The 24,209-nt window shown below is 50.5% G+C and overlaps 1 protein-coding gene across 2 annotated transcripts; it reads right to left on the bottom strand.

The window, feature by feature from the left end:
• Positions 1-6,316: 6,316 nt before the first annotated feature.
• On the bottom strand, positions 6,317-10,813 carry mob3a (MOB kinase activator 3A). Of its 2 annotated transcripts, XM_062959643.1 has the most exons (3): positions 10,276-10,813; positions 6,555-6,757; positions 6,317-6,470 (listed from the first exon to the last, which is right to left on the bottom strand). In XM_062959643.1, the coding sequence occupies exons 1-3, from the start codon at positions 10,688-10,690 to the stop codon at positions 6,441-6,443; spliced, it is 648 nt and encodes a 215-aa protein (XP_062815713.1). In that variant the 5' UTR covers positions 10,691-10,813; the 3' UTR covers positions 6,317-6,440. The 2 variants fall into 2 exon arrangements, with proteins under 2 accessions (XP_062815713.1, XP_062815712.1); XM_062959642.1 differs by having other exon boundaries at positions 6,317-6,757.
• Between the last annotated feature and the right edge of the window lie 13,396 nt (positions 10,814-24,209).

Below are 24,209 nucleotides of genomic sequence, written 5' to 3'. Positions count from 1 at the left end.
TGCACAGAGGCCGCAATGCTCTATCTCACCACAGGAGGGCACTGTTGTATTAGACATTGGGCTTCTTAATGGGCATTTTGCATAGAGGCCGCAATGCTCTATCTCACCACAGGAGGGCACTGTTGTATTAGACATTGGGCTTCTTAATGGGCATTTTGCATAGAGGCCGCAATGCTCTATCTCACCACAGGAGGGCACTGTTGTATTAGACATTGGGCTTCTTAATGGGCATTTTGCATAGAGGCCGCAATGCTATGTCTCACCACAGGAGGGCACTGTTGTATTAGACATTGGGCTTCTTAATGGGCATTTTGCATAGAGGCCGCAATGCTATGTCTCACCACAGGAGGGCACTGTTGTATTAGACATTGGGCTTCTTAATGGGCATTTTGCATAGAGGCCGCAATGCTCTGTCTCACCACAGGAGGGCACTGTTGTATTAGACATTGGGCTTCTTAATGGGCATTTTGCATAGAGGCCGCAATGCTATGTCTCACCACAGGAGGGCACTGTTGTATTAGACATTGGGCTTCTTAATGGGCATTTTGCATAGAGGCCGCAATGCTATGTCTCACCACAGGAGGGCACTGTTGTATTAGACATTGGGCTTCTTAATGGGCATTTTGCATAGAGGCCGCAATGCTATGTCTCACCACAGGAGGGCACTGTTGTATTAGACATTGGGCTTCTTAATGGGCATTTTGCATAGAGGCCGCAATGCTCTATCTCACCACAGGAGGGCACTGTTGTATTAGACATTGGGCTTCTTAATGGGCATTTTGCATAGAGGCCGCAATGCTATGTCTCACCACAGGAGGGCACTGTTGTATTAGACATTGGGCTTCTTAATGGGCATTTTGCATAGAGGCCGCAATGCTCTGTCTCACCACAGGAGGGCACTGTTGTATTAGACATTGGGCTTCTTAATGGGCATTTTGCATAGAGGCCGCAATGCTCTATCTCACCACAGGAGGGCACTGTTGTATTAGACATTGGGCTTCTTAATGGGCATTTTGCACAGAGGCCGCAATGCTATGTCTCACCACAGGAGGGCACTGTTGTATTAGACATTGGGCTTCTTAATGGGCATTTTGCATAGAGGCCGCAATGCTCTATCTCACCACAGGAGGGCACTGTTGTATTAGACATTGGGCTTCTTAATGGGCATTTTGCATAGAGGCCGCAATGCTATATCTCACCACAGGAGGGCACTGTTGTATTAGACATTGGGCTTCTTAATGGGCATTTTGCACAGAGGCCGCAATGCTCTATCTCACCACAGGAGGGCACTGTTGTATTAGACATTGGGCTTCTTAATGGGCATTTTGCATAGAGGCCGCAATGCTATATCTCACCACAGGAGGGCACTGTTGTATTAGACATTGGGCTTCTTAATGGGCATTTTGCACAGAGGCCGCAATGCTCTATCTCACCACAGGAGGGCACTGTTGTATTAGACATTGGGCTTCTTAATGGGCATTTTGCATAGAGGCCGCAATGCTCTATCTCACCACAGGAGGGCGCTGTTGTATTAGACATTGGGCTTCTTAATGGGCAGTTTGCATAGAGGCCGCAATGCTATGTCTCACCACAGGAGGGCGCTGTTGTATTAGACATTGGGCTTCTTAATGGGCATTTTGCACAGAGGCCGCAATGCTCTATCTCACCACAGGAGGGCGCTGTTGTATTAGACATTGGGCTTCTTAATGGGCATTTTGCATAGAGGCCGCAATGCTATGTCTCACCACAGGAGGGCACTGTTGTATTAGACATTGGGCTTCTTAATGGGCATTTTGCATAGAGGCCGCAATGCTCTGTCTCACCACAGGAGGGCACTGTTGTATTAGACATTGGGCTTCTTAATGGGCATTTTGCATAGAGGCCGCAATGCTATGTCTCACCACAGGAGGGCACTGTTGTATTAGACATTGGGCTTCTTAATGGGCATTTTGCATAGAGGCCGCAATGCTATGTCTCACCACAGGAGGGCACTGTTGTATTAGACATTGGGCTTCTTAATGGGCATTTTGCATAGAGGCCGCAATGCTATGTCTCACCACAGGAGGGCACTGTTGTATTAGACATTGGGCTTCTTAATGGGCATTTTGCATAGAGGCCGCAATGCTCTATCTCACCACAGGAGGGCACTGTTGTATTAGACATTGGGCTTCTTAATGGGCATTTTGCATAGAGGCCGCAATGCTATGTCTCACCACAGGAGGGCACTGTTGTATTAGACATTGGGCTTCTTAATGGGCATTTTGCATAGAGGCCGCAATGCTCTGTCTCACCACAGGAGGGCACTGTTGTATTAGACATTGGGCTTCTTAATGGGCATTTTGCATAGAGGCCGCAATGCTCTATCTCACCACAGGAGGGCACTGTTGTATTAGACATTGGGCTTCTTAATGGGCATTTTGCACAGAGGCCGCAATGCTATGTCTCACCACAGGAGGGCACTGTTGTATTAGACATTGGGCTTCTTAATGGGCATTTTGCACAGAGGCCGCAATGCTCTATCTCACCACAGGAGGGCACTGTTGTATTAGACATTGGGCTTCTTAATGGGCATTTTGCATAGAGGCCGCAATGCTATATCTCACCACAGGAGGGCACTGTTGTATTAGACATTGGGCTTCTTAATGGGCATTTTGCACAGAGGCCGCAATGCTCTATCTCACCACAGGAGGGCACTGTTGTATTAGACATTGGGCTTCTTAATGGGCATTTTGCATAGAGGCCGCAATGCTCTATCTCACCACAGGAGGGCACTGTTGTATTAGACATTGGGCTTCTTAATGGGCATTTTGCATAGAGGCCGCAATGCTCTATCTCACCACAGGAGGGCACTGTTGTATTAGACATTGGGCTTCTTAATGGGCATTTTGCATAGAGGCCGCAATGCTATGTCTCACCACAGGAGGGCACTGTTGTATTAGACATTGGGCTTCTTAATGGGCATTTTGCATAGAGGCCGCAATGCTCTATCTCACCACTGGAGGGCACTGTTGTATTAGACATTGGGCTTCTTAATGGGCATTTTGCACAGAGGCCGCAATGCTATGTCTCACCACAGGAGGGCACTGTTGTATTAGACATTGGGCTTCTTAATGGGCATTTTGCATAGAGGCCGCAATGCTATGTCTCACCACAGGAGGGCACTGTTGTATTAGACATTGGGCTTCTTAATGGGCATTTTGCATAGAGGCCGCAATGCTATGTCTCACCACAGGAGGGCACTGTTGTATTAGACATTGGGCTTCTTAATGGGCATTTTGCATAGAGGCCGCAATGCTATGTCTCACCACAGGAGGGCACTGTTGTATTAGACATTGGGCTTCTTAATGGGCATTTTGCATAGAGGCCGCAATGCTCTATCTCACCACAGGAGGGCACTGTTGTATTAGACATTGGGCTTCTTAATGGGCATTTTGCATAGAGGCCGCAATGCTCTGTCTCACCACAGGAGGGCACTGTTGTATTAGACATTGGGCTTCTTAATGGGCATTTTGCATAGAGGCCGCAATGCTCTGTCTCACCACAGGAGGGCACTGTTGTATTAGACATTGGGCTTCTTAATGGGCATTTTGCACAGAGGCCGCAATGCTATGTCTCACCACAGGAGGGCACTGTTGTATTAGACATTGGGCTTCTTAATGGGCATTTTGCATAGAGGCCGCAATGCTATGTCTCACCACAGGAGGGCACTGTTGTATTAGACATTGGGCTTCTTAATGGGCATTTTGCACAGAGGCCGCAATGCTATGTCTCACCACAGGAGGGCACTGTTGTATTAGACATTGGGCTTCTTAATGGGCATTTTGCATAGAGGCCGCAATGCTATGTCTCACCACAGGAGGGCACTGTTGTATTAGACATTGGGCTTCTTAATGGGCATTTTGCATAGAGGCCGCAATGCTATGTCTCACCACAGGAGGGCACTGTTGTATTAGACATTGGGCTTCTTAATGGGCATTTTGCATAGAGGCCGCAATGCTATATCGCACCACAGGAGGGCACTGTTGTATTAGACATTGGGCTTCTTAATGGGCATTTTGCATAGAGGCCGCAATGCTATATCGCACCACAGGAGGGCACTGTTGTATTAGACATTGGGCTTCTTAATGGGCATTTTGCATAGAGGCCGCAATGCTATATCTCACCACAGGAGGGCACTGTTGTATTAGACATTGGGCTTCTTAATGGGCATTTTGCACAGAGGCCGCAATGCTCTATCTCACCACAGGAGGGCGCTGTTGTATTAGACATTGGGCTTCTTAATGGGCATTTTGCATAGAGGCCGCAATGCTATGTCTCACCACAGGAGGGCACTGTTGTATTAGACATTGGGCTTCTTAATGGGCATTTTGCATAGAGGCCGCAATGCTCTATCTCACCACAGGAGGGCGCTGTTGTATTAGACATTGGGCTTCTTAATGGGCAGTTTGCATAGAGGCCGCAATGCTATGTCTCACCACAGGAGGGCGCTGTTGTATTAGACATTGGGCTTCTTAATGGGCATTTTGCACAGAGGCCGCAATGCTCTATCTCACCACAGGAGGGCGCTGTTGTATTAGACATTGGGCTTCTTAATGGGCATTTTGCATAGAGGCCGCAATGCTATGTCTCACCACAGGAGGGCACTGTTGTATTAGACATTGGGCTTCTTAATGGGCATTTTGCATAGAGGCCGCAATGCTATGTCTCACCACAGGAGGGCACTGTTGTATTATATGCTACATTTTTAATATATATATTAAATATATATTAAAATATTTAATATATTTAATGTATATGAAATTATATTTAGTACCTTGGCTTGGCGCCCTCTAGTGGCCAAACCAAGGTACTAAATATATTTCCTATATTTTTATTCCATGGTTAGGAAACATCGCCCCCTAGTGGCCAAGCCAAGGTACTAAATATATTTCCTATATTTTTATTCCATGGTTAGGAAACATCGCCCTCTAGTGGCCAAGCCAAGGTACTAAATATATTTCCTATATTTTTATTCCATGGTTAGGAAACATCGCCCCCTAGTGGCCAAGCCAAGGTACTAAATATATTTCCTATATTTTTATTCCATGGTTAGGAAACATCGCCGTCTAGTGGCCAAGCCAAGGTACTAAATATATTTCCTATATTTTTATTCCATGGTTAGGAAACATCGCCCTCTAGTGGTGGAGCCAAGGTACTAAATATATTTCCTATATTTTTATTCCGTGGGTAGGAAACATCGCCCTCTAGTGGCCAAGCCAAGGTACTAAATATATTTCCTATATTTTTATTCCGTGGTTATGAAACATCGCCCTCTAGTGGCCAAGCCAAGGTACTAAATATATTTCCTATATTTTTATTCCGTGGTTAGGAAACATCGCCCTCTAGTGGCCAAGCCAAGGTACTAAATATATTTCCTATATTTTTATTCCGTGGTTAGGAAACATCGCCCTCTAGTGGCCAAGCCAAGGTACTAAATATATTTCCTATATTTTTATTCCGTGGTTAGGAAACATCGCCCTCTAGTGGTGGAGCCAAGGTACTAAATATATTTCCTATATTTTTATTCCATGGTTATGAAACATCGCCCTCTAGTGGCCAAGCCAAGGTACTAAATATATTTCCTATATTTTTATTCCGTGGTTAGGAAACATCGCCCTCTAGTGGTGAAGCCAAGGTACTAAATATATTTCCTATATTTTTATTCCATGGTTATGAAACATCGCCCTCTAGTGGCCAAGCCAAGGTACTAAATATATTTCCTATATTTTTATTCCGTGGTTAGGAAACATCGCCCTCTAGTGGCCAAGCCAAGGTACTAAATATATTTCCTATATTTTTATTCCGTGGTTAGGAAACATCGCCCTCTAGTGGCGGAGCCAAAGTACTAAATATATTTCCTATATTTTTATTCCATGGTTAGGAAACATCGCCCTCTAGTGGCGGAGCCAAAGTACTAAATATATTTCCTTTATTTTTATTCCATGGTTAGGAAACATCGCCCTCTAGTGGCCAAGCCAAGGTACTAAATATATTTCATATATTTTTATTCCGTGGTTAGGAAACATCGCCCTCTAGTGGCCAAGCCAAGGTACTAAATATATTTCCTATATTTTTATTCTGTGGTTAGGAAACATCGCCCTCTAGTGGCCAAGCCAAGGTACTAAATATATTTCCTATATTTTTATTCCGTGGTTAGGAAACATCGCCCTCTAGTGGCCAAGCCAAGGTACTAAATATATTTCCTATATTTTTAATGCTTTCCATGTTTAGGAAAGAGTGCCACCTGGTGGTCATTCCCATGTACTACACAATGGCACAGAAATAAATATATATCTTTATTATTATTATTTTACTATAGGATTGACAAAAGAGAGAGAGAAAGAGACGGACACCCCACTCCTAGGTCCAGCTCATAATATGGCAGGAAGTCGCCTCTGAGGTCACTGGCACATCCGTGAGGTCATTTCCTTCTGTTGGAAAGAGAGGACAGGCAAGTAAGAGAATAAGGGAAATGCCGAGAAAAAGACATGTCCCCAACTGTCCTGGAGACTCACCAACGGCTCCAGCTCTTTGTTGTCGACGAGGCCGAACTCCTTGACGAAATGGAAGAAGTGCTTGTAGCAGGTGTTGACGTGGGCCTCGGAGCCCATCTGGGCGATTTGCTCGAAGTGGTGGATGTAGACGTGGACGAAGACGCGGAAGAGGCGGGAGAGGATCTTCTTCGCCGCCGGGAGGAAGCTCTTGGGGAACGGCGTCCCTGGGAGAGGAAGAGGACATGGTGTGGATGCACCCTACTCATGGATTACTCATGGCTGAGAAGAAGACAACCTGTTGGTGACGGTGGTCCATTGGTTAGGAGGAACCTCCTGGCGGTAAGAAGAGCATTCAACCATGGAATATGTGTGATGCAGTCTCCTCCTCTGGAGGTTTTGAAGTTTGATGGACATCTCACCATTGATCCATCTAACCATCCATCCATCTAACCATCTGTCCATCAATCTATCCATCTAATTATGTATCCATCCATCCATCTAACCATCTATTTATCCATCTATCCATCCAACCGTATATATTCTCATCCATCCATACAATCATCTAACCATCTATCCATTGATCCATCCGTCCATCCATCTAACCATCTATTTATCCATCTAACCATCTACACATCATCCATCCATATCATCATCTAACCATCCATCTAACCATTCATATAACCATCTATTCATCCATCCATCTTCTAACCATCTATCCAACCATCCATCCATTCATCTATCTACATCCATCCATCTAACCATCTATTCATCCATCTATCCATCCATCTACACATCCATCCATCCATATAATCATCTAACCATCCATCCATTCATATAACCATCTATGCATCCATCTCCTAACCATCCATCCATTGATCCATCCATTCATCTATCTACATCCATCCATCTAACCATCTATTTATCCATCTAACCATCTACACATCATCCATCCATCCATGTCATCATCTAACCATCCATCTAACCATTCATATAACCATCTATCCAACCATCCATCCATTCATCTATCTACATCCATCCATCTAACCATCTATTTATCCATCTAACCATCTACACATCATCCATCCATCCATATCATCATCTAACCATCCATCCATCCATCCATTCATATAACCATCTATCCAACCATCCATCCATTCATCTATCTACATCCATCCATCTAACCATCTATTTATCCATCTTACCATCTACACATCATCCATCCATCCATATCATCATCTAACCATCCATCCATTCATCCATTCATATAACCATCTATCCAACCATCCATCCATTCATCTATCTACATCCATCCATCTAACCATCTATTTATCCATCTAACCATCTACACATCATCCATCCATCCATATCATCATCTAACCATCCATCCATTCATCCATTCATATAACCATCTATCCAACCATCCATCCATTCATCTATCTACATCCATCCATCTAACCATCTATTTATCCATCTAACCATCTACACATCATCCATCCATCCATATCATCATCTAACCATCCATCCATTGATCCATCCATTCATCTATCTACATCCATCCATCTAACCATCTATTTATCAATCTATCCATCCATCTACACATCCATCCATCCATCCATCCATATCATCATCTAACCATCCATCCATTGATCCATCCATTCATCTATCTACATCCATCCATCTAACCATCTACACATCCATCCATATAATCCTCTAGCACCCATCTAAACATCCATCTATCTTCTAATCATCCATTCTTTGATCCGTCTATTCATCTAACCATCTACATCCATCAATCTAGCCATCTAACCATTTATACATCTATCCATCTATCCATATAACCATCTATCCATATAACCATCCATCCATCCATCCATCCATCAATCTATCCAACTATCAATCCATCCATATAACCATCTACCCATCCATCTATCAATCTAACCATCAATACATTCATTTATCCATATTAACATCTATCCATCCAATCATCTATACATCCATACATATAACCAGCTATCCATCAATTCATCCATCTATCCAACTATCTATCTATCTATCCATCCATCCATCCATATAACCAGCTATCCATCAGTCCATCCATCTAACCAACCATCCATCCACTCATCTAACCATCTATATCCATCCATCTATGCATCTAGCCATCTATCCATCCATATAACCATCCAACCATCTATACATCCCTCCATCCATCCATATATCAATTTCCCCATCCTTCCTTCCATCCATGTAACATCTATTCATCCATCCATATAGCCTTCTATCCATCCATCTATCCATCTATACATCCATCCTTCCATATTAAAATCTGTCCATCCAAACATCTATCCATCCATCCATCCATACAACCAGCCATCCATCCATCCATCCATCCATCACTCTATCCAATTATCTATCCATCAATCAAACTATCCATCCATCCATATAACCAGCTATCAATCTATCCATCCATCCATCCATATATCCATCAATAACCATCTATCCATCCATCCATCCATCCAACCAACCAACCATCCAACCATCTAAACATCCTTCCATCCATCCATATATCCTTCTCCCCATCCTTCCTTTCATCCATGTAACATCTATCCATCCATCCATCCATCCATCCATCCATCCATCCATATAATCATCTATCCATCCATCAATCTAACCATCTATACATTCATCCATCCATATTAACAACTATCCATCCATCCATATAACCAGCTATCCATCAATCCATCCATCACTCTATCCAACTCTCTAACCATCAATCAAACTATCCATCCATCCATCCATCCATCCATATAACCAGCTATCCATCAATCCATCCATCACTCTATCCAACTCTCTAACCATCAATCAAACTATCCATCCATCCATCCATCCATATAACCAGCTATCCATCCATCCATCCATCACTCTATCCAACTATCTATCCATCAACCAAATCATCTATCCATCCATCTAACCAGCTATCCATCCATCCATCCATCACTCTATCCAACTATCTATCCATCAATCAAACAATCCATCCATCCATATAACCAGCTATCTATCATTCCATCCATCAGTCTATCCAACTATCTAACCATCAATCAAACTATCCATTCATCCATCCATCCATCCATATAACCAGCTATCCATCAATCCATCCATCACTCTATCCAACTATCTATCCATCAACCAAATCATCTATCCATCCATCTAACCAGCTATCCATCATTCCATCCATCAGTCTATCCAACTATCTAACCATCAATCAAACTATCCATCCATCCACCCATATAACCATCTATCCATCAATCCATCCATCACTCTATCCAACTATCTATCCATCAACCAAATCATCTATCCATCCATCTAACCAGCTATCCATCCATCCATCCATCCATCACTCTATCCAACTATCTATCCATCAACCAAATCATCTATCCATCCATCTAACCAGCTATCCATCATTCCATCCATCAGTCTATCCAACTATCTAACCATCAATCAAACTATCCATCCATCCACCCATATAACCATCTATCCATCAATCCATCCATCACTCTATCCAACTATCTATCCATCAACCAAATCATCTATCCATCCATCCATATAACCAGCTATCCATCCATCCATCACTCTATCCAACCCTCCATCCATCCATATAACCATCTCCCCATCCGTTCATCCATCCATCCACCCCTGTAACCACGTCTCCTGTAGTTGTATGGCCTCCTGAAGTGTCCCCGCTCACCAACGTTGGTGGGGAAGAGCTCCTCGTTGTTGATCTGGACCTCCACCCAGTCCATCAGGAGGCCCACGTACTTGGGGGCCGGGAGGGAGGTGGGCTTGCGGTGCTTCTCGTCCTGCCACCGGTACTCGTACTTGGGCCCGCCGGACATGGTGGGGCAGGAGCGCTCGGTGCAGTGGTCGCTGACCGTCCCGTAGACCAGGTTGACCCGGTTGAAGAAGTCCACCACGTGGACGGCCACCCAGTCGTTCAGCTCCTCGCCCGGCGGCAGCTGCACCGCCTGCTTCAGGTCCAGCCCGGCGTTGAGCGAGGCCTCCGCCTTCTTGTGCAGCTCAAAACGTAGTGTCCCGGGTTCGAATTTCTTCTTGGGACGGAAGGTCCGGTCCTTGGAGAAGACCTGCTTCAAGGGGTTGGACATTGGGGGCCGTGGGAGCTGTCAATCAAGCCAAAAGACCACGTTAAATGCCTGGCTCGATGCAGTTGAAGTTAGTCGTCTCCGTTAGTCACTGAGGACGTTGTGAGAGCAACGTTGTTTTGCATTTCCTCAGTGGAAAACCACATCCGGTGGAGACATTTCTGGTTAAAGGCAGGAAATGACACACACGTGGTCGCAATTTTTTTGTGTGTATTTTGAAAAAAATTATAATTTCCGCTAATTATTTTAATACATATTTTAGAACGATTATTTTAATATATTAATCATTATTAATGCATTAAAATAATTATTTGATGTGATTTATATAAATAATTATTTTAATATATTATTTTATTATTAAATATATTATTTTATTTTGGGGGTCCCGTTCAACTCTAAGACCCTATCACCCTATGTTTCCATGTCTATGGGCAACCACTAGAGGGTGCTGTTTCCTATGAAATATTATTATATTTTTATGATATGATATGATTTTTATGATATGATTTTATGATATAATATATTATTTTTATATTTTATGATATTATATTATTGTATTTTTATAATATAATATAAAAATATAATATAATATAATAGACTATTTCATATTATACGCCGTCGACGGGGACATCAGTGACATCGGTACCACCACTACCATGAAGTTGCTAATGTCTATGGGGCGGAGTGGCCCTCTACCGGGAGGGATCAAATGGTGTCCTCCCTTGAATTCTAAGATCCTATGACATCATTGAGGTCGAGTGGCCCTCTTCTGGGAGGGATCAAATGGTGTCTCCCCTTAGATCCTATAACCCTATGTCTATGGGGCTGGGTGGCCCTCTACCAGGAGAGATCGAATGGTGTCCTCCCTTTAAGACTCTAGGACGCCATTGAGGCCGAGTGGCCCTCTACCGGGAGGGATCGAATGGTGTCCTCCCTTGAACTCTAAAACCCTAGGACGCTATTGAGGCCGGGTGGCCCTCTACCGGGAGGGATCGAATGGTGTCCTCCCTTGAACTCTAAAACCCTAGGACGCTATTGAGGCCGAGTGGCCCTCTACCAGGAGGGATCGAATGGTGTCCTCCCTTGAACTCTAAGACCCTAGGACGCCATTGAGGCCGGGTGGCCCTCTACCGGGAGGGATCGAATGGTGTCCTCCCTTGAACTCTAAAACCCTAGGACGCTATTGAGGCCGAGTGGCCCTCTACCGGGAGGGATCGAATGGTGTCCTCCCTTGAACTCTAAGACCCTAGGACGCTATTGAGGCCGAGTGGCCCTCTACCGGGAGGGATCGAATGGTGTCCTCCCTTGAACTCTAAAACCCTAGGACGCCATTGAGGCCGAGTGGCCCTCTTCTTGGAGGGATCGAATGGTGTCCTCCCTTGAACTCTAAGACCCTAGGACGCCATTGAGGCCGAGTGGCCCTCTACCGGGAGGGATCGAATGGTGTCCTCCCTTGAACTCTAAGACCCTAGGACGCCATTGAGGCCGAGTGGCCCTCTACCAGGAGGGATCGAATGGTGTCCTCCCTTGAACTCTAAGACCCTAGGACGCTATTGAGGCCGAGTGGCCCTCTACCAGGAGGGATCGAATGGTGTCCTCCCTTGAACTCTAAGACCCTAGGACGCTATTGAGGCCGAGTGGCCCTCTACCAGGAGGGATCGAATGGTGTCCTCCCTTGAACTCTAAGACCCTAGGACGCTATTGAGGCCGAGTGGCCCTCTACCAGGAGGGATCGAATGGTGTCCTCCCTTGAACTCTAAGACCCTAGGACGCTATTGAGGCCGAGTGGCCCTCTACCGGGAGGGATCGAATGGTGTCCTCCCTTGAACTCTAAGACCCTAGGACGCTATTGAGGCCGAGTGGCCCTCTACCAGGAGGGATCGAATGGTGTCCTCCTTTGAACTCTAAGACCCTAGGACGCTATTGAGGCCGAGTGGCCCTCTACCAGGAGGGATCGAATGGTGTCCTCCTTTGAACTCTAAGACCCTAGGACGCTATTGAGGCCGAGTGGCCCTCTACCAGGAGGGATCGAATGGTGTCCTCCTTTGAACTCTAAGACCCTAGGACGCTATTGAGGCCGAGTGGCCCTCTACCAGGAGGGATCGAATGGTGTCCTCCTTTGAACTCTAAGACCCTAGGACGCTATTGAGGCCGAGTGGCCCTCTACCAGGAGGGATCGAATGGTGTCCTCCCTTGAACTCTAAGACCCTAGGACGCTATTGAGGCCGAGTGGCCCTCTACCAGGAGGGATCGAATGGTGCCCTCCCTTGAACTCTAAGACCCTAGGACGCTATTGAGGCCGAGTGGCCCTCTACCAGGAGGGATCGAATGGTGTCCTCCCTTGAACTCTAAGACCCTAGGACGCTATTGAGGCCGAGTGGCCCTCTACCAGGAGGGATCGAATGGTGTCCTCCCTTGAACTCTAAGACCCTAGGACGCTATTGAGGCCGAGTGGCCCTCTACCAGGAGGGATCGAATGGTGTCCTCCTTTGAACTCTAAGACCCTAGGACGCTATTGAGGCCGAGTGGCCCTCTACCAGGAGGGATCGAATGGTGTCCTCCCTTGAACTCTAAGACCCTAGGACGCTATTGAGGCCGAGTGGCCCTCTACCAGGAGGGATCGAATGGTGTCCTCCCTTGAACTCTAAGACCCTAGGACGCCATTGAGGCTGAGTGGCCCTCTACCGGGAGGGATCGAATGGTGTCCTCCCTTAAACTCTAAGACCCTAGGATGCCATTGAGGCCGAGTGGCCCTCTACCGGGAGGGATCGAATGGTGTCCTCCCTTGAACTCTAAGACCCTAGGACGCCATTGAGGCTGAGTGGCCCTCTACCGGGAGGGATCGAATGGTGTCCTCCCTTGAACTCTAAGACCCTAGGATGCCATTGAGGCTGAGTGGCCCTCTACCGGGAGGGATCGAATGGTGTCCTCCCTTGAACTCTAAGACCCTAGGACGCCATTGAGGCTGGGTGGCCCTCTACCGGGAGGGATCGAATGGTGTCCTCCCTTAAACTCTAAGACCCTAGGACGCCATTGAGGCTGAGTGGCCCTCTACCGGGAGGGATCGAATGGTGTCCTCCCTTAAACTCTAAGACCCTAGGACGCCATTGAGGCTGAGTGGCCCTCTACCGGGAGGGATCGAATGGTGTCCTCCCTTAAACTCTAAGACCCTAGGATGCCATTGAGGCCGAGTGGCCCTCTACCGGGAGGGATCGAATGGTGTCCTCCCTTGAACTCTAAGACCCTAGGACGCCATTGAGGCTGAGTGGCCCTCTACCGGGAGGGATCGAATGGTGTCCTCCCTTGAACTCTAAGACCCTAGGATGCCATTGAGGCTGAGTGGCCCTCTACCGGGAGGGATCGAATGGTGTCCTCCCTTGAACTCTAAGACCCTAGGACGCCATTGAGGCTGAGTGGCCCTCTACCGGGAGGGATCGAATGGTGTCCTCCCTTGAACTCTAAGACCCTAGGATGCCATTGAGGCTGAGTGGCCCTCTACCGGGAGGGATCGAATGGTGTCCTCCCTTAAACTCTAAGACCCTAGGACGCTATTGAGGCCGAGTGGCCCTCTACCGGGAGGGATCGAATGGTGTCCTCCTTTGAACTCTAAGACCCTAGGACGCTATTGAGGCCGAGTGGCCCTCTACCGGGAGGGATCGAATGGTGTCCTCCCTTGAACTCTAAGACCCTAGGACGCCATTGAGGCCGAGTGGCCCTCTACCGGGAGGGATCGAATGGTGTCCTCCCTTGAACTCTAAGACCCTAGGATGCTATTGAGGCTGAGTGGCCCTCTACCGGGAGGGATCGAATGGTGTCTCCCCTTAGACCCTATAACCCTATGTCTATGGGGCTGGGTGGCCCTCTACCGGGAGGGATCGAATGGTGTCCTCCCTTAAATTCTAAGACCCTAGGACGCCATTGAGGCCGAGTGGCCCTCTACCGGGAGGGATCGAATGGTGTCTCCCCTTAGACCCTATAACCCTATGTCTATGGGGCTGGGTGGCCCTCTACCGGGAGGGATCGAATGGTGTCCTCCCTTAAATTCTAAGACCCTAGGACGCCATTGAGGCCGAGTGGCCCTCTACCGGGAGGGATCGAATGGTGTCTCCCCTTAGACCCTATAACCCTATGTCTATGGGGCTGGGTGGCCCTCTACCGGGAGGGATCGAATGGTGTCCTCCCTTAAATTCTAAGACCCTAGGATGCCATTGAGGCCGAGTGGCCCTCTACCGGGAGGGATCGAATGGTGTCCTCCCTTAAATTCTAAGACCCTAGGATGCCATTGAGGCCGAGTGGCCCTCTACCGGGAGGGATCGAATGGTGTCCTCCCTTGAACTCTAAGACCCTAGGACGCCATTGAGGCCGAGTGGCCCTCTTCTCGGAGGGATCGAATGGTGTCCTCCTTTGAACTCTAAGACCCTAGGACGCTATTAAGGCCGAGTGGCCCTCTACCAGGAGGGATCGAATGGTGTCCTCCCTTGAACTCTAAGACCCTAGGACGCCATTGAGGCCGAGTGGCCCTCTACCAGGAGGGATCGAATGGTGTCCTCCCTTGAACTCTAAGACCCTAGGACGCCATTGAGGCTGAGTGGCCCTCTACCGGGAGGGATCGAATGGTGTCCTCCCTTGAACTCTAAGACCCTAGGACGCCATTGAGGCCGAGTGGCCCTCTACCAGGAGGGATCGAATGGTGTCCTCCCTTGAACTCTAAGACCCTAGGACGCCATTGAGGCTGAGTGGCCCTCTACCGGGAGGGATCGAATGGTGTCCTCCCTTGAACTCTAAGACCCTAGGATGCCATTGAGGCCGAGTGGCCCTCTACCGGGAGGGATCGAATGGTGTCCTCCCTTGAACTCTAAGACCCTAGGACGCCATTGAGGCCGAGTGGCCCTCTACCAGGAGGGATCGAATGGTGTCCTCCCTTGAACTCTAAGACCCTAGGACGCCATTGAGGCTGAGTGGCCCTCTACCGGGAGGGATCGAATGGTGTCCTCCCTTAAACTCTAAGACCCTAGGATGCCATTGAGGCCGAGTGGCCCTCTACCGGGAGGGATCGAATGGTGTCCTCCCTTGAACTCTAAGACCCTAGGACGCCATTGAGGCTGAGTGGCCCTCTACCGGGAGGGATCGAATGGTGTCCTCCCTTGAACTCTAAGACCCTAGGATGCCATTGAGGCTGAGTGGCCCTCTACCGGGAGGGATCGAATGGTGTCTCCCCTTAGACCCTATAACCCTATGTCTATGGGGCTGAGTGGCCCTCTACCGGGAGGGATCGAATGGTGTCCTCCCTTGAACTCTAAGACCCTAGGATGCCATTGAGGCCGAGTGGCCCTCTACCGGGAGGGATCGAATGGTGTCCTCCCTTGAACTCTAAGACCCTAGGATGCCATTGAGGCCGAGTGGCCCTCTACCGGGAGGGATCGAATGGTGTCCTCCCTTAAACTCTAAGACCCTAGGACGCCATTGAGGCCGAGTGGCCCTCTACCGGGAGGGATCGAATGGTGTCTCCCCTTAGACCCTATAACCCTATGTCTATGGGGCTGAGTGGCCCTCTACCGGGAGGGATCGAATGGTGTCCTCCCTTGAACTCTAAGACCCTAGGACGCCATTGAGGCTGAGTGGCCCTCTACCGGGAGGGATCGAATGGTGTCTCCCCTTAGACCCTATAACCCTATGTCTATGGGGCTGAGTGGCCCTCTACCGGGAGGGATCGAATGGTGTCCTCCCTTGAACTCTAAGACCCTAGGATGCCATTGAGGCCGAGTGGCCCTCTACCGGGAGGGATCGAATGGTGTCCTCCCTTGAACTCTAAGACCCTAGGACGCCATTGAGGCTGAGTGGCCCTCTACCGGGAGGGATCGAATGGTGTCCTCCCTTAAACTCTAAGACCCTAGGATGCCATTGAGGCCGAGTGGCCCTCTACCGGGAGGGATCGAATGGTGTCCTCCCTTGAACTCTAAGACCCTAGGACGCCATTGAGGCTGAGTGGCCCTCTACCGGGAGGGATCGAATGGTGTCCTCCCTTAAACTCTAAGACCCTAGGATGCCATTGAGGCCGAGTGGCCCTCTACCGGGAGGGATCGAATGGTGTCCTCCTTTGAACTCTAAGACCCTAGGACGCTATTGAGGCCGAGTGGCCCTCTACCGGGAGGGATCGAATGGTGTCCTCCCTTAAACTCTAAGAACCTAGGACGCCATTGAGGCCGAGTGGCCCTCTACCGGGAGGGATCGAATGGTGTCCTCCCTTGAACTCTAAGACCCTAGGATGCTATTGAGGCTGAGTGGCCCTCTACCGGGAGGGATCGAATGGTGTCTCCCCTTAGACCCTATAACCCTATGTCTATGGGGCTGGGTGGCCCTCTACCGGGAGGGATCGAATGGTGTCCTCCCTTAAATTCTAAGACCCTAGGACGCCATTGAGGCCGAGTGGCCCTCTACCGGGAGGGATCGAATGGTGTCTCCCCTTAGACCCTATAACCCTATGTCTATGGGGCTGGGTGGCCCTCTACCGGGAGGGATCGAATGGTGTCCTCCCTTAAATTCTAAGACCCTAGGACGCCATTGAGGCCGAGTGGCCCTCTACCGGGAGGGATCGAATGGTGTCTCCCCTTAGACCCTATAACCCTATGTCTATGGGGCTGGGTGGCCCTCTACCGGGAGGGATCGAATGGTGTCCTCCCTTAAATTCTAAGACCCTAGGACGCCATTGAGGCCGAGTGGCCCTCTACCGGGAGGGATCGAATGGTGTCCTCCCTTAAATTCTAAGACCCTAGGACGCCATTGAGGCCGAGTGGCCCTCTACCGGGAGGGATCGAATGGTGTCCTCCCTTAAATTCTAAGACCCTAGGATGCCATTGAGGCCGAGTGGCCCTCTACCGGGAGGGATCGAATGGTGTCCTCCCTTGAACTCTAAGACCCTAGGACGCTATTGAGGCCGAGTGGCCCTCTTCTCGGAGGGATCGAATGGTGTCCTCCTTTGAACTCTAAGACCCTAGGACGCCATTGAGGCCGAGTGGCCCTCTTCTCGGAGGGATCGAATGGTGTCCTCCTTTGAACTCTAAGACCCTAGGACGCTATTAAGGCCGAGTGGCCCTCTACCAGGAGGGATCGAATGGTGTCCTCCCTTAAACTCTAAGAACCTAGGACGCCATTGAGGCCGAGTGGCCCTCTACCAGGAGGGATCGAATGGTGTCCTCCCTTGAACTCTAAGACCCTAGGACGCCATTGAGGCTGGGTGGCCCTCTACCGGGAGGGATCGAATGGTGTCCTCCCTTGAACTCTAAGACCCTAGGACGCCATTGAGGCTGGGTGGCCCTCTACCGGGAGGGATCGAATGGTGTCCTCCCTTAAACTCTAAGACCCTAGGATGCCATTGAGGCCGAGTGGCCCTCTACCGGGAGGGATCGAATGGTGTCCTCCCTTGAACTCTAAGACCCTAGGACGCTATTGAGGCCGAGTGGCCCTCTACCGGGAGGGATCGAATGGTGTCCTCCCTTAAACTCTAAGACCCTAGGACGCCATTGAGGCCGAGTGGCCCTCTTCTCGGAGGGATCGAATGGTGTCCTCCTTTGAACTCTAAGACCCTAGGACGCTATTGAGGCCGAGTGGCCCTCTACCGGGAGGGATCGAATGGTGTCCTCCCTTAAACTCTAAGACCCTAGGACGCCATTGAGGCCGAGTGGCCCTCTTCTCGGAGGGATCGAATGGTGTCCTCCTTTGAACTCTAAGACCCTAGGACGCTATTGAGGCCGAGTGGCCCTCTACCGGGAGGGATCGAATGGTGTCCTCCCTTAAACTCTAAGACCCTAGGACGCCATTGAGGCCGAGTGGCCCTCTTCTCGGAGGGATCGAATGGTGTCTCCCCTTAGACCCTATAACCCTATGTCTATGGGGCTGGGTGGCCCTCTACCGGGAGGGATCGAATGGTGTCCTCCCTTAAATTCTAAGACCCTAGGACGCTATTGAGGCCGAGTGGCCCTCTACCGGGAGGGATCGAATGGTGTCCTCCCTTGAACTCTAAAACCCTAGGACGCTATTGAGGCCGAGTGGCCCTCTACCGGGAGGGATCGAATGGTGTCCTCCCTTGAACTCTAAGACCCTAGGACGCTATTGAGGCCGAGTGGCCCTCTACCGGGAGGGATCGAATGGTGTCCTCCCTTAAACTCTAAGACCCTAGGACGCCATTGAGGCCGAGTGGCCCTCTTCTCGGAGGGATCGAATGGTGTCTCCCCTTAGACCCTATAACCCTATGTCTATGGGGCTGGGTGGCCCTCTACCGGGAGGGATCGAATGGTGTCCTCCCTTGAACTCTAAAACCCTAGGACGCTATTGAGGCCGGGTGGCCCTCTACCGGGAGGGATCGAATGGTGTCCTCCCTTGAACTCTAAAACCCTAGGACGCCATTGAGGCCGAGTGGCCCTCTACCGGGAGGGATCGAATGGTGTCCTCCCTTAAACTCTAAAACCCTAGGACGCTATTGAGGCCGGGTGGCCCTCTACCGGGAGGGATCGAATGGTGTCCTCCCTTAAACTCTAAGACCCTAGGACGCCATTGAGGCCGAGTGGCCCTCTTCTCGGAGGGATCGAATGGTGTCTCCCCTTAGACCCTATAACCCTATGTCTATGGGGCTGGGTGGCCCTCTACCGGGAGGGATCGAATGGTGTCCTCCCTTGAACTCTAAAACCCTAGGACGCTATTGAGGCCGGGTGGCCCTCTACCGGGAGGGATCGAATGGTGTCCTCCCTTGAACTCTAAAACCCTAGGACGCTATTGAGGCCGGGTGGCCCTCTACCGGGAGGGATCGAATGGTGTCCTCCCTTGAACTCTAAAACCCTAGGACGCCATTGAGGCCGAGTGGCCCTCTACCGGGAGGGATCGAATGGTGTCCTCCCTTAAACTCTAAAACCCTAGGACGCTATTGAGGCCGAGTGGCCCTCTACCGGGAGGGATCGAATGGTGTCCTCCCTTAAACTCTAAGACCCTAGGACGCCATTGAGGCCGAGTGGCCCTCTTCTCGGAGGGATCGAATGGTGTCTCCCCTTAGACCCTATAACCCTATGTCTATGGGGCTGGGTGGCCCTCTACCGGGAGGGATCGAATGGTGTCCTCCCTTGAACTCTAAAACCCTAGGACGCTATTGAGGCCGGGTGGCCCTCTACCGGGAGGGATCGAATGGTGTCCTCCCTTGAACTCTAAAACCCTAGGACGCTATTGAGGCCGAGTGGCCCTCTACCGGGAGGGATCGAATGGTGTCCTCCCTTAAACTCTAAGACCCTAGGACGCCATTGAGGCCGAGTGGCCCTCTTCTCGGAGGGATCGAATGGTGTCCTCCTTTGAACTCTAAGACCCTAGGACGCTATTGAGGCCGAGTGGCCCTCTACCGGGAGGGATCGAATGGTGTCCTCCCTTAAACTCTAAGACCCTAGGACGCCATTGAGGCCGAGTGGCCCTCTTCTCGGAGGGATCGAATGGTGTCCTCCTTTGAACTCTAAGACCCTAGGACGCTATTGAGGCCGAGTGGCCCTCTACCGGGAGGGATCGAATGGTGTCCTCCCTTAAACTCTAAGACCCTAGGACGCCATTGAGGCCGAGTGGCCCTCTTCTCGGAGGGATCGAATGGTGTCTCCCCTTAGACCCTATAACCCTATGTCTATGGGGCTGGGTGGCCCTCTACCGGGAGGGATCGAATGGTGTCCTCCCTTAAATTCTAAGACCCTAGGACGCTATTGAGGCCGAGTGGCCCTCTACCGGGAGGGATCGAATGGTGTCCTCCCTTGAACTCTAAAACCCTAGGACGCTATTGAGGCCGAGTGGCCCTCTACCGGGAGGGATCGAATGGTGTCCTCCCTTGAACTCTAAGACCCTAGGACGCTATTGAGGCCGAGTGGCCCTCTACCGGGAGGGATCGAATGGTGTCCTCCCTTAAACTCTAAGACCCTAGGACGCCATTGAGGCCGAGTGGCCCTCTTCTCGGAGGGATCGAATGGTGTCTCCCCTTAGACCCTATAACCCTATGTCTATGGGGCTGGGTGGCCCTCTACCGGGAGGGATCGAATGGTGTCCTCCCTTGAACTCTAAAACCCTAGGACGCTATTGAGGCCGGGTGGCCCTCTACCGGGAGGGATCGAATGGTGTCCTCCCTTGAACTCTAAAACCCTAGGACGCTATTGAGGCCGAGTGGCCCTCTACCGGGAGGGATCGAATGGTGTCCTCCTTTGAACTCTAAGACCCTAGGACGCTATTGAGGCCGAGTGGCCCTCTACCGGGAGGGATCGAATGGTGTCCTCCTTTGAACTCTAAAACCCTAGGACGCTATTGAGGCCGGGTGGCCCTCTACCGGGAGGGATCGAATGGTGTCCTCCCTTGAACTCTAAAACCCTAGGACGCTATTGAGGCCGAGTGGCCCTCTACCGGGAGGGATCGAATGGTGTCCTCCTTTGAACTCTAAGACCCTAGGACGCTATTGAGGCCGAGTGGCCCTCTACCGGGAGGGATCGAATGGTGTCCTCCTTTGAACTCTAAGACCCTAGGACGCTATTGAGGCCGAGTGGCCCTCTACCGGGAGGGATCGAATGGTGTCCTCCCTTAAACTCTAAGACCCTAGGACGCTATTGAGGCCGAGTGGCCCTCTACCGGGAGGGATCGAATGGTGTCCTCCCTTGAACTCTAAAACCCTAGGACGCTATTGAGGCCGGGTGGCCCTCTACCGGGAGGGATCGAATGGTGTCCTCCCTTGAACTCTAAAACCCTAGGACGCTATTGAGGCCGAGTGGCCCTCTACCGGGAGGGATCGAATGGTGTCCTCCCTTGAACTCTAAGACCCTAGGACGCCATTGAGGCCGAGTGGCCCTCTACCGGGAGGGATCGAATGGTGTCCTCCCTTGAACTCTAAAACCCTAGGATGCTATTGAGGCCGGGTGGCCCTCTACCGGGAGGGATCGAATGGTGTCCTCCCTTGAACTCTAAAACCCTAGGATGCTATTGAGGCCGGGTGGCCCTCTACCGGGAGGGATCGAATGGTGTCCTCCCTTGAACTCTAAAACCCTAGGACGCTATTGAGGCCGGGTGGCCCTCTACCGGGAGGGATCGAATGGTGTCCTCCCTTGAACTCTAAAACCCTAGGACGCTATTGAGGCCGAGTGGCCCTCTACCGGGAGGGATCGAATGGTGTCCTCCCTTGAACTCTAAGACCCTAGGACGCTATTGAGGCCGAGTGGCCCTCTACCGGGAGGGATCGAATGGTGTCCTCCCTTGAACTCTAAGACCCTAGGACGCTATTGAGGCCGGGTGGCCCTCTACCGGGAGGGATCGAATGGTGTCCTCCCTTGAACTCTAAGACCCTAGGACGCTATTGAGGCCGAGTGGCCCTCTACCGGGAGGGATCGAATGGTGTCCTCCCTTGAACTCTAAAACCCTAGGACGCCATTGAGGCCGAGTGGCCCTCTTCTCGGAGGGATCGAATGGTGTCCTCCTTTGAACTCTAAGACCCTAGGACGCTATTGAGGCCGAGTGGCCCTCTACCGGGAGGGATCGAATGGTGTCCTCCCTTGAACTCTAAGACCCTAGGACGCTATTGAGGCCGAGTGGCCCTCTACCGGGAGGGATCGAATGGTGTCCTCCCTTGAACTCTAAGACCCTAGGACGCTATTGAGGCCGAGTGGCCCTCTACCGGGAGGGATCGAATGGTGTCCTCCCTTGAACTCTAAGACCCTAGGACGCTATTGAGGCCGAGTGGCCCTCTTCTCGGAGGGATCGAATGGTGTCCTCCCTTGAACTCTAAGACCCTAGGACGCTATTGAGGCCGAGTGGCCCTCTACCGGGAGGGATCGAATGGTGTCCTCCCTTGAACTCTAAGACCCTAGGACGCTATTGAGGCCGAGTGGCCCTCTTCTCGGAGGGATCGAATGGTGTCCTCCCTTGAACTCTAAGACCCTAGGACGCTATTGAGGCCGAGTGGCCCTCTACCGGGAGGGATCGAATGGTGTCCTCCCTTGAACTCTAAAACCCTAGGACGCCATTGAGGCCGAGTGGCCCTCTTCTCGGAGGGATCGAATGGTGTCCTCCTTTGAACTCTAAGACCCTAGGACGCTATTGAGGCCGAGTGGCCCTCTACCGGGAGGGATCGAATGGTGTCCTCCCTTGAACTCTAAGACCCTAGGACGCTATTGAGGCCGAGTGGCCCTCTACCGGGAGGGATCGAATGGTGTCCTCCCTTGAACTCTAAGACCCTAGGACGCTATTGAGGCCGAGTGGCCCTCTACCGGGAGGGATCGAATGGTGTCCTCCCTTGAACTCTAAGACCCTAGGACGCTATTGAGGCCGAGTGGCCCTCTTCTCGGAGGGATCGAATGGTGTCCTCCCTTGAACTCTAAGACCCTAGGACGCTATTGAGGCCGAGTGGCCCTCTACCGGGAGGGATCGAATGGTGTCCTCCCTTGAACTCTAAGACCCTAGGACGCTATTGAGGCCGAGTGGCCCTCTTCTCGGAGGGATCGAATGGTGTCCTCCCTTGAACTCTAAGACCCTAGGACGCTATTGAGGCCGAGTGGCCCTCTACCGGGAGGGATCGAATGGTGCCCTCCCTTGAACTCTAAAACCCTAGGATGCTATTGAGGCCGGGTGGCCCTCTACCGGGAGGGATCGAATGGTGTCCTCCCTTGAACTCTAAAACCCTAGGACGCTATTGAGGCCGGGTGGCCCTCTACCGGGAGGGATCGAATGGTGTCCTCCCTTGAACTCTAAAACCCTAGGACGCTATTGAGGCTGAGTGGCCCTCTACCGGGAGGGATCGAATGGTGTCCTCCCTTAAACTCTAAGACCCTAGGACGATATTGAGGCCGAGTGGCACTCTACCGGGAGGGATCGAATGGTGTCTTCCTTTAGGGCAGGATAGGGAGGGCCTTTGGGGTCCCGTTCAACTCTAAGCCCCTATAACCCTATGTGTCCATGTCTTTGGGTGACCACTAGAGGGTGTTGTTTCCTATCATATAATATAATATAATGTATATATATAAAAGGGTAATGGTATCACGGCGCCGGACAAAACAACTAAACTAAACGCCCCACAACCTCGAAAATGGACAGCACAACCTCTCATCCACGCCTCTACGTTCATACAACAAAAAGAAAAGAAAAATTAAGTCCTAGCCACAGCAACGCGTGGCCGGGCACAGCTATCTATATATATAAAAGGGTAATGGTATCACGGCGCCAGACAAAACAACTAAACTAAACGCCCCACAATCTCGAAAATTGACAGCACAACCTCTCATCCACGCCTCTACGTTCATACAACAAAAAGAAAAGAAAAATTAAGTCCTAGCCACAGCTAGTATAATATAATATATAGACTATTCCATATTATACGCCATCAATAGTGTCCTCCCTTAAAGTGACCCTAGAACGCAATTCAGGCCGAGTGGCCGTCTGTAGGGAGGCTCCCCGGGCACCGACCCCCCCCCCCGGGGTTCTAGAACCCGGCCGTGGGTGTTCCGGCCCAGAGACGGAACCCGTCCCGCATTGT

This window comes from Anolis carolinensis, unplaced genomic scaffold (assembly GCF_035594765.1).
Source record: "Anolis carolinensis isolate JA03-04 unplaced genomic scaffold, rAnoCar3.1.pri scaffold_7, whole genome shotgun sequence".
In the NCBI taxonomy this organism is placed as follows: domain Eukaryota; kingdom Metazoa; phylum Chordata; class Lepidosauria; order Squamata; family Dactyloidae; genus Anolis; species Anolis carolinensis.
The sequence above is the reverse complement of the archived record's forward strand: the minus strand, read 5'-3'. Positions and strand labels throughout refer to the sequence as shown.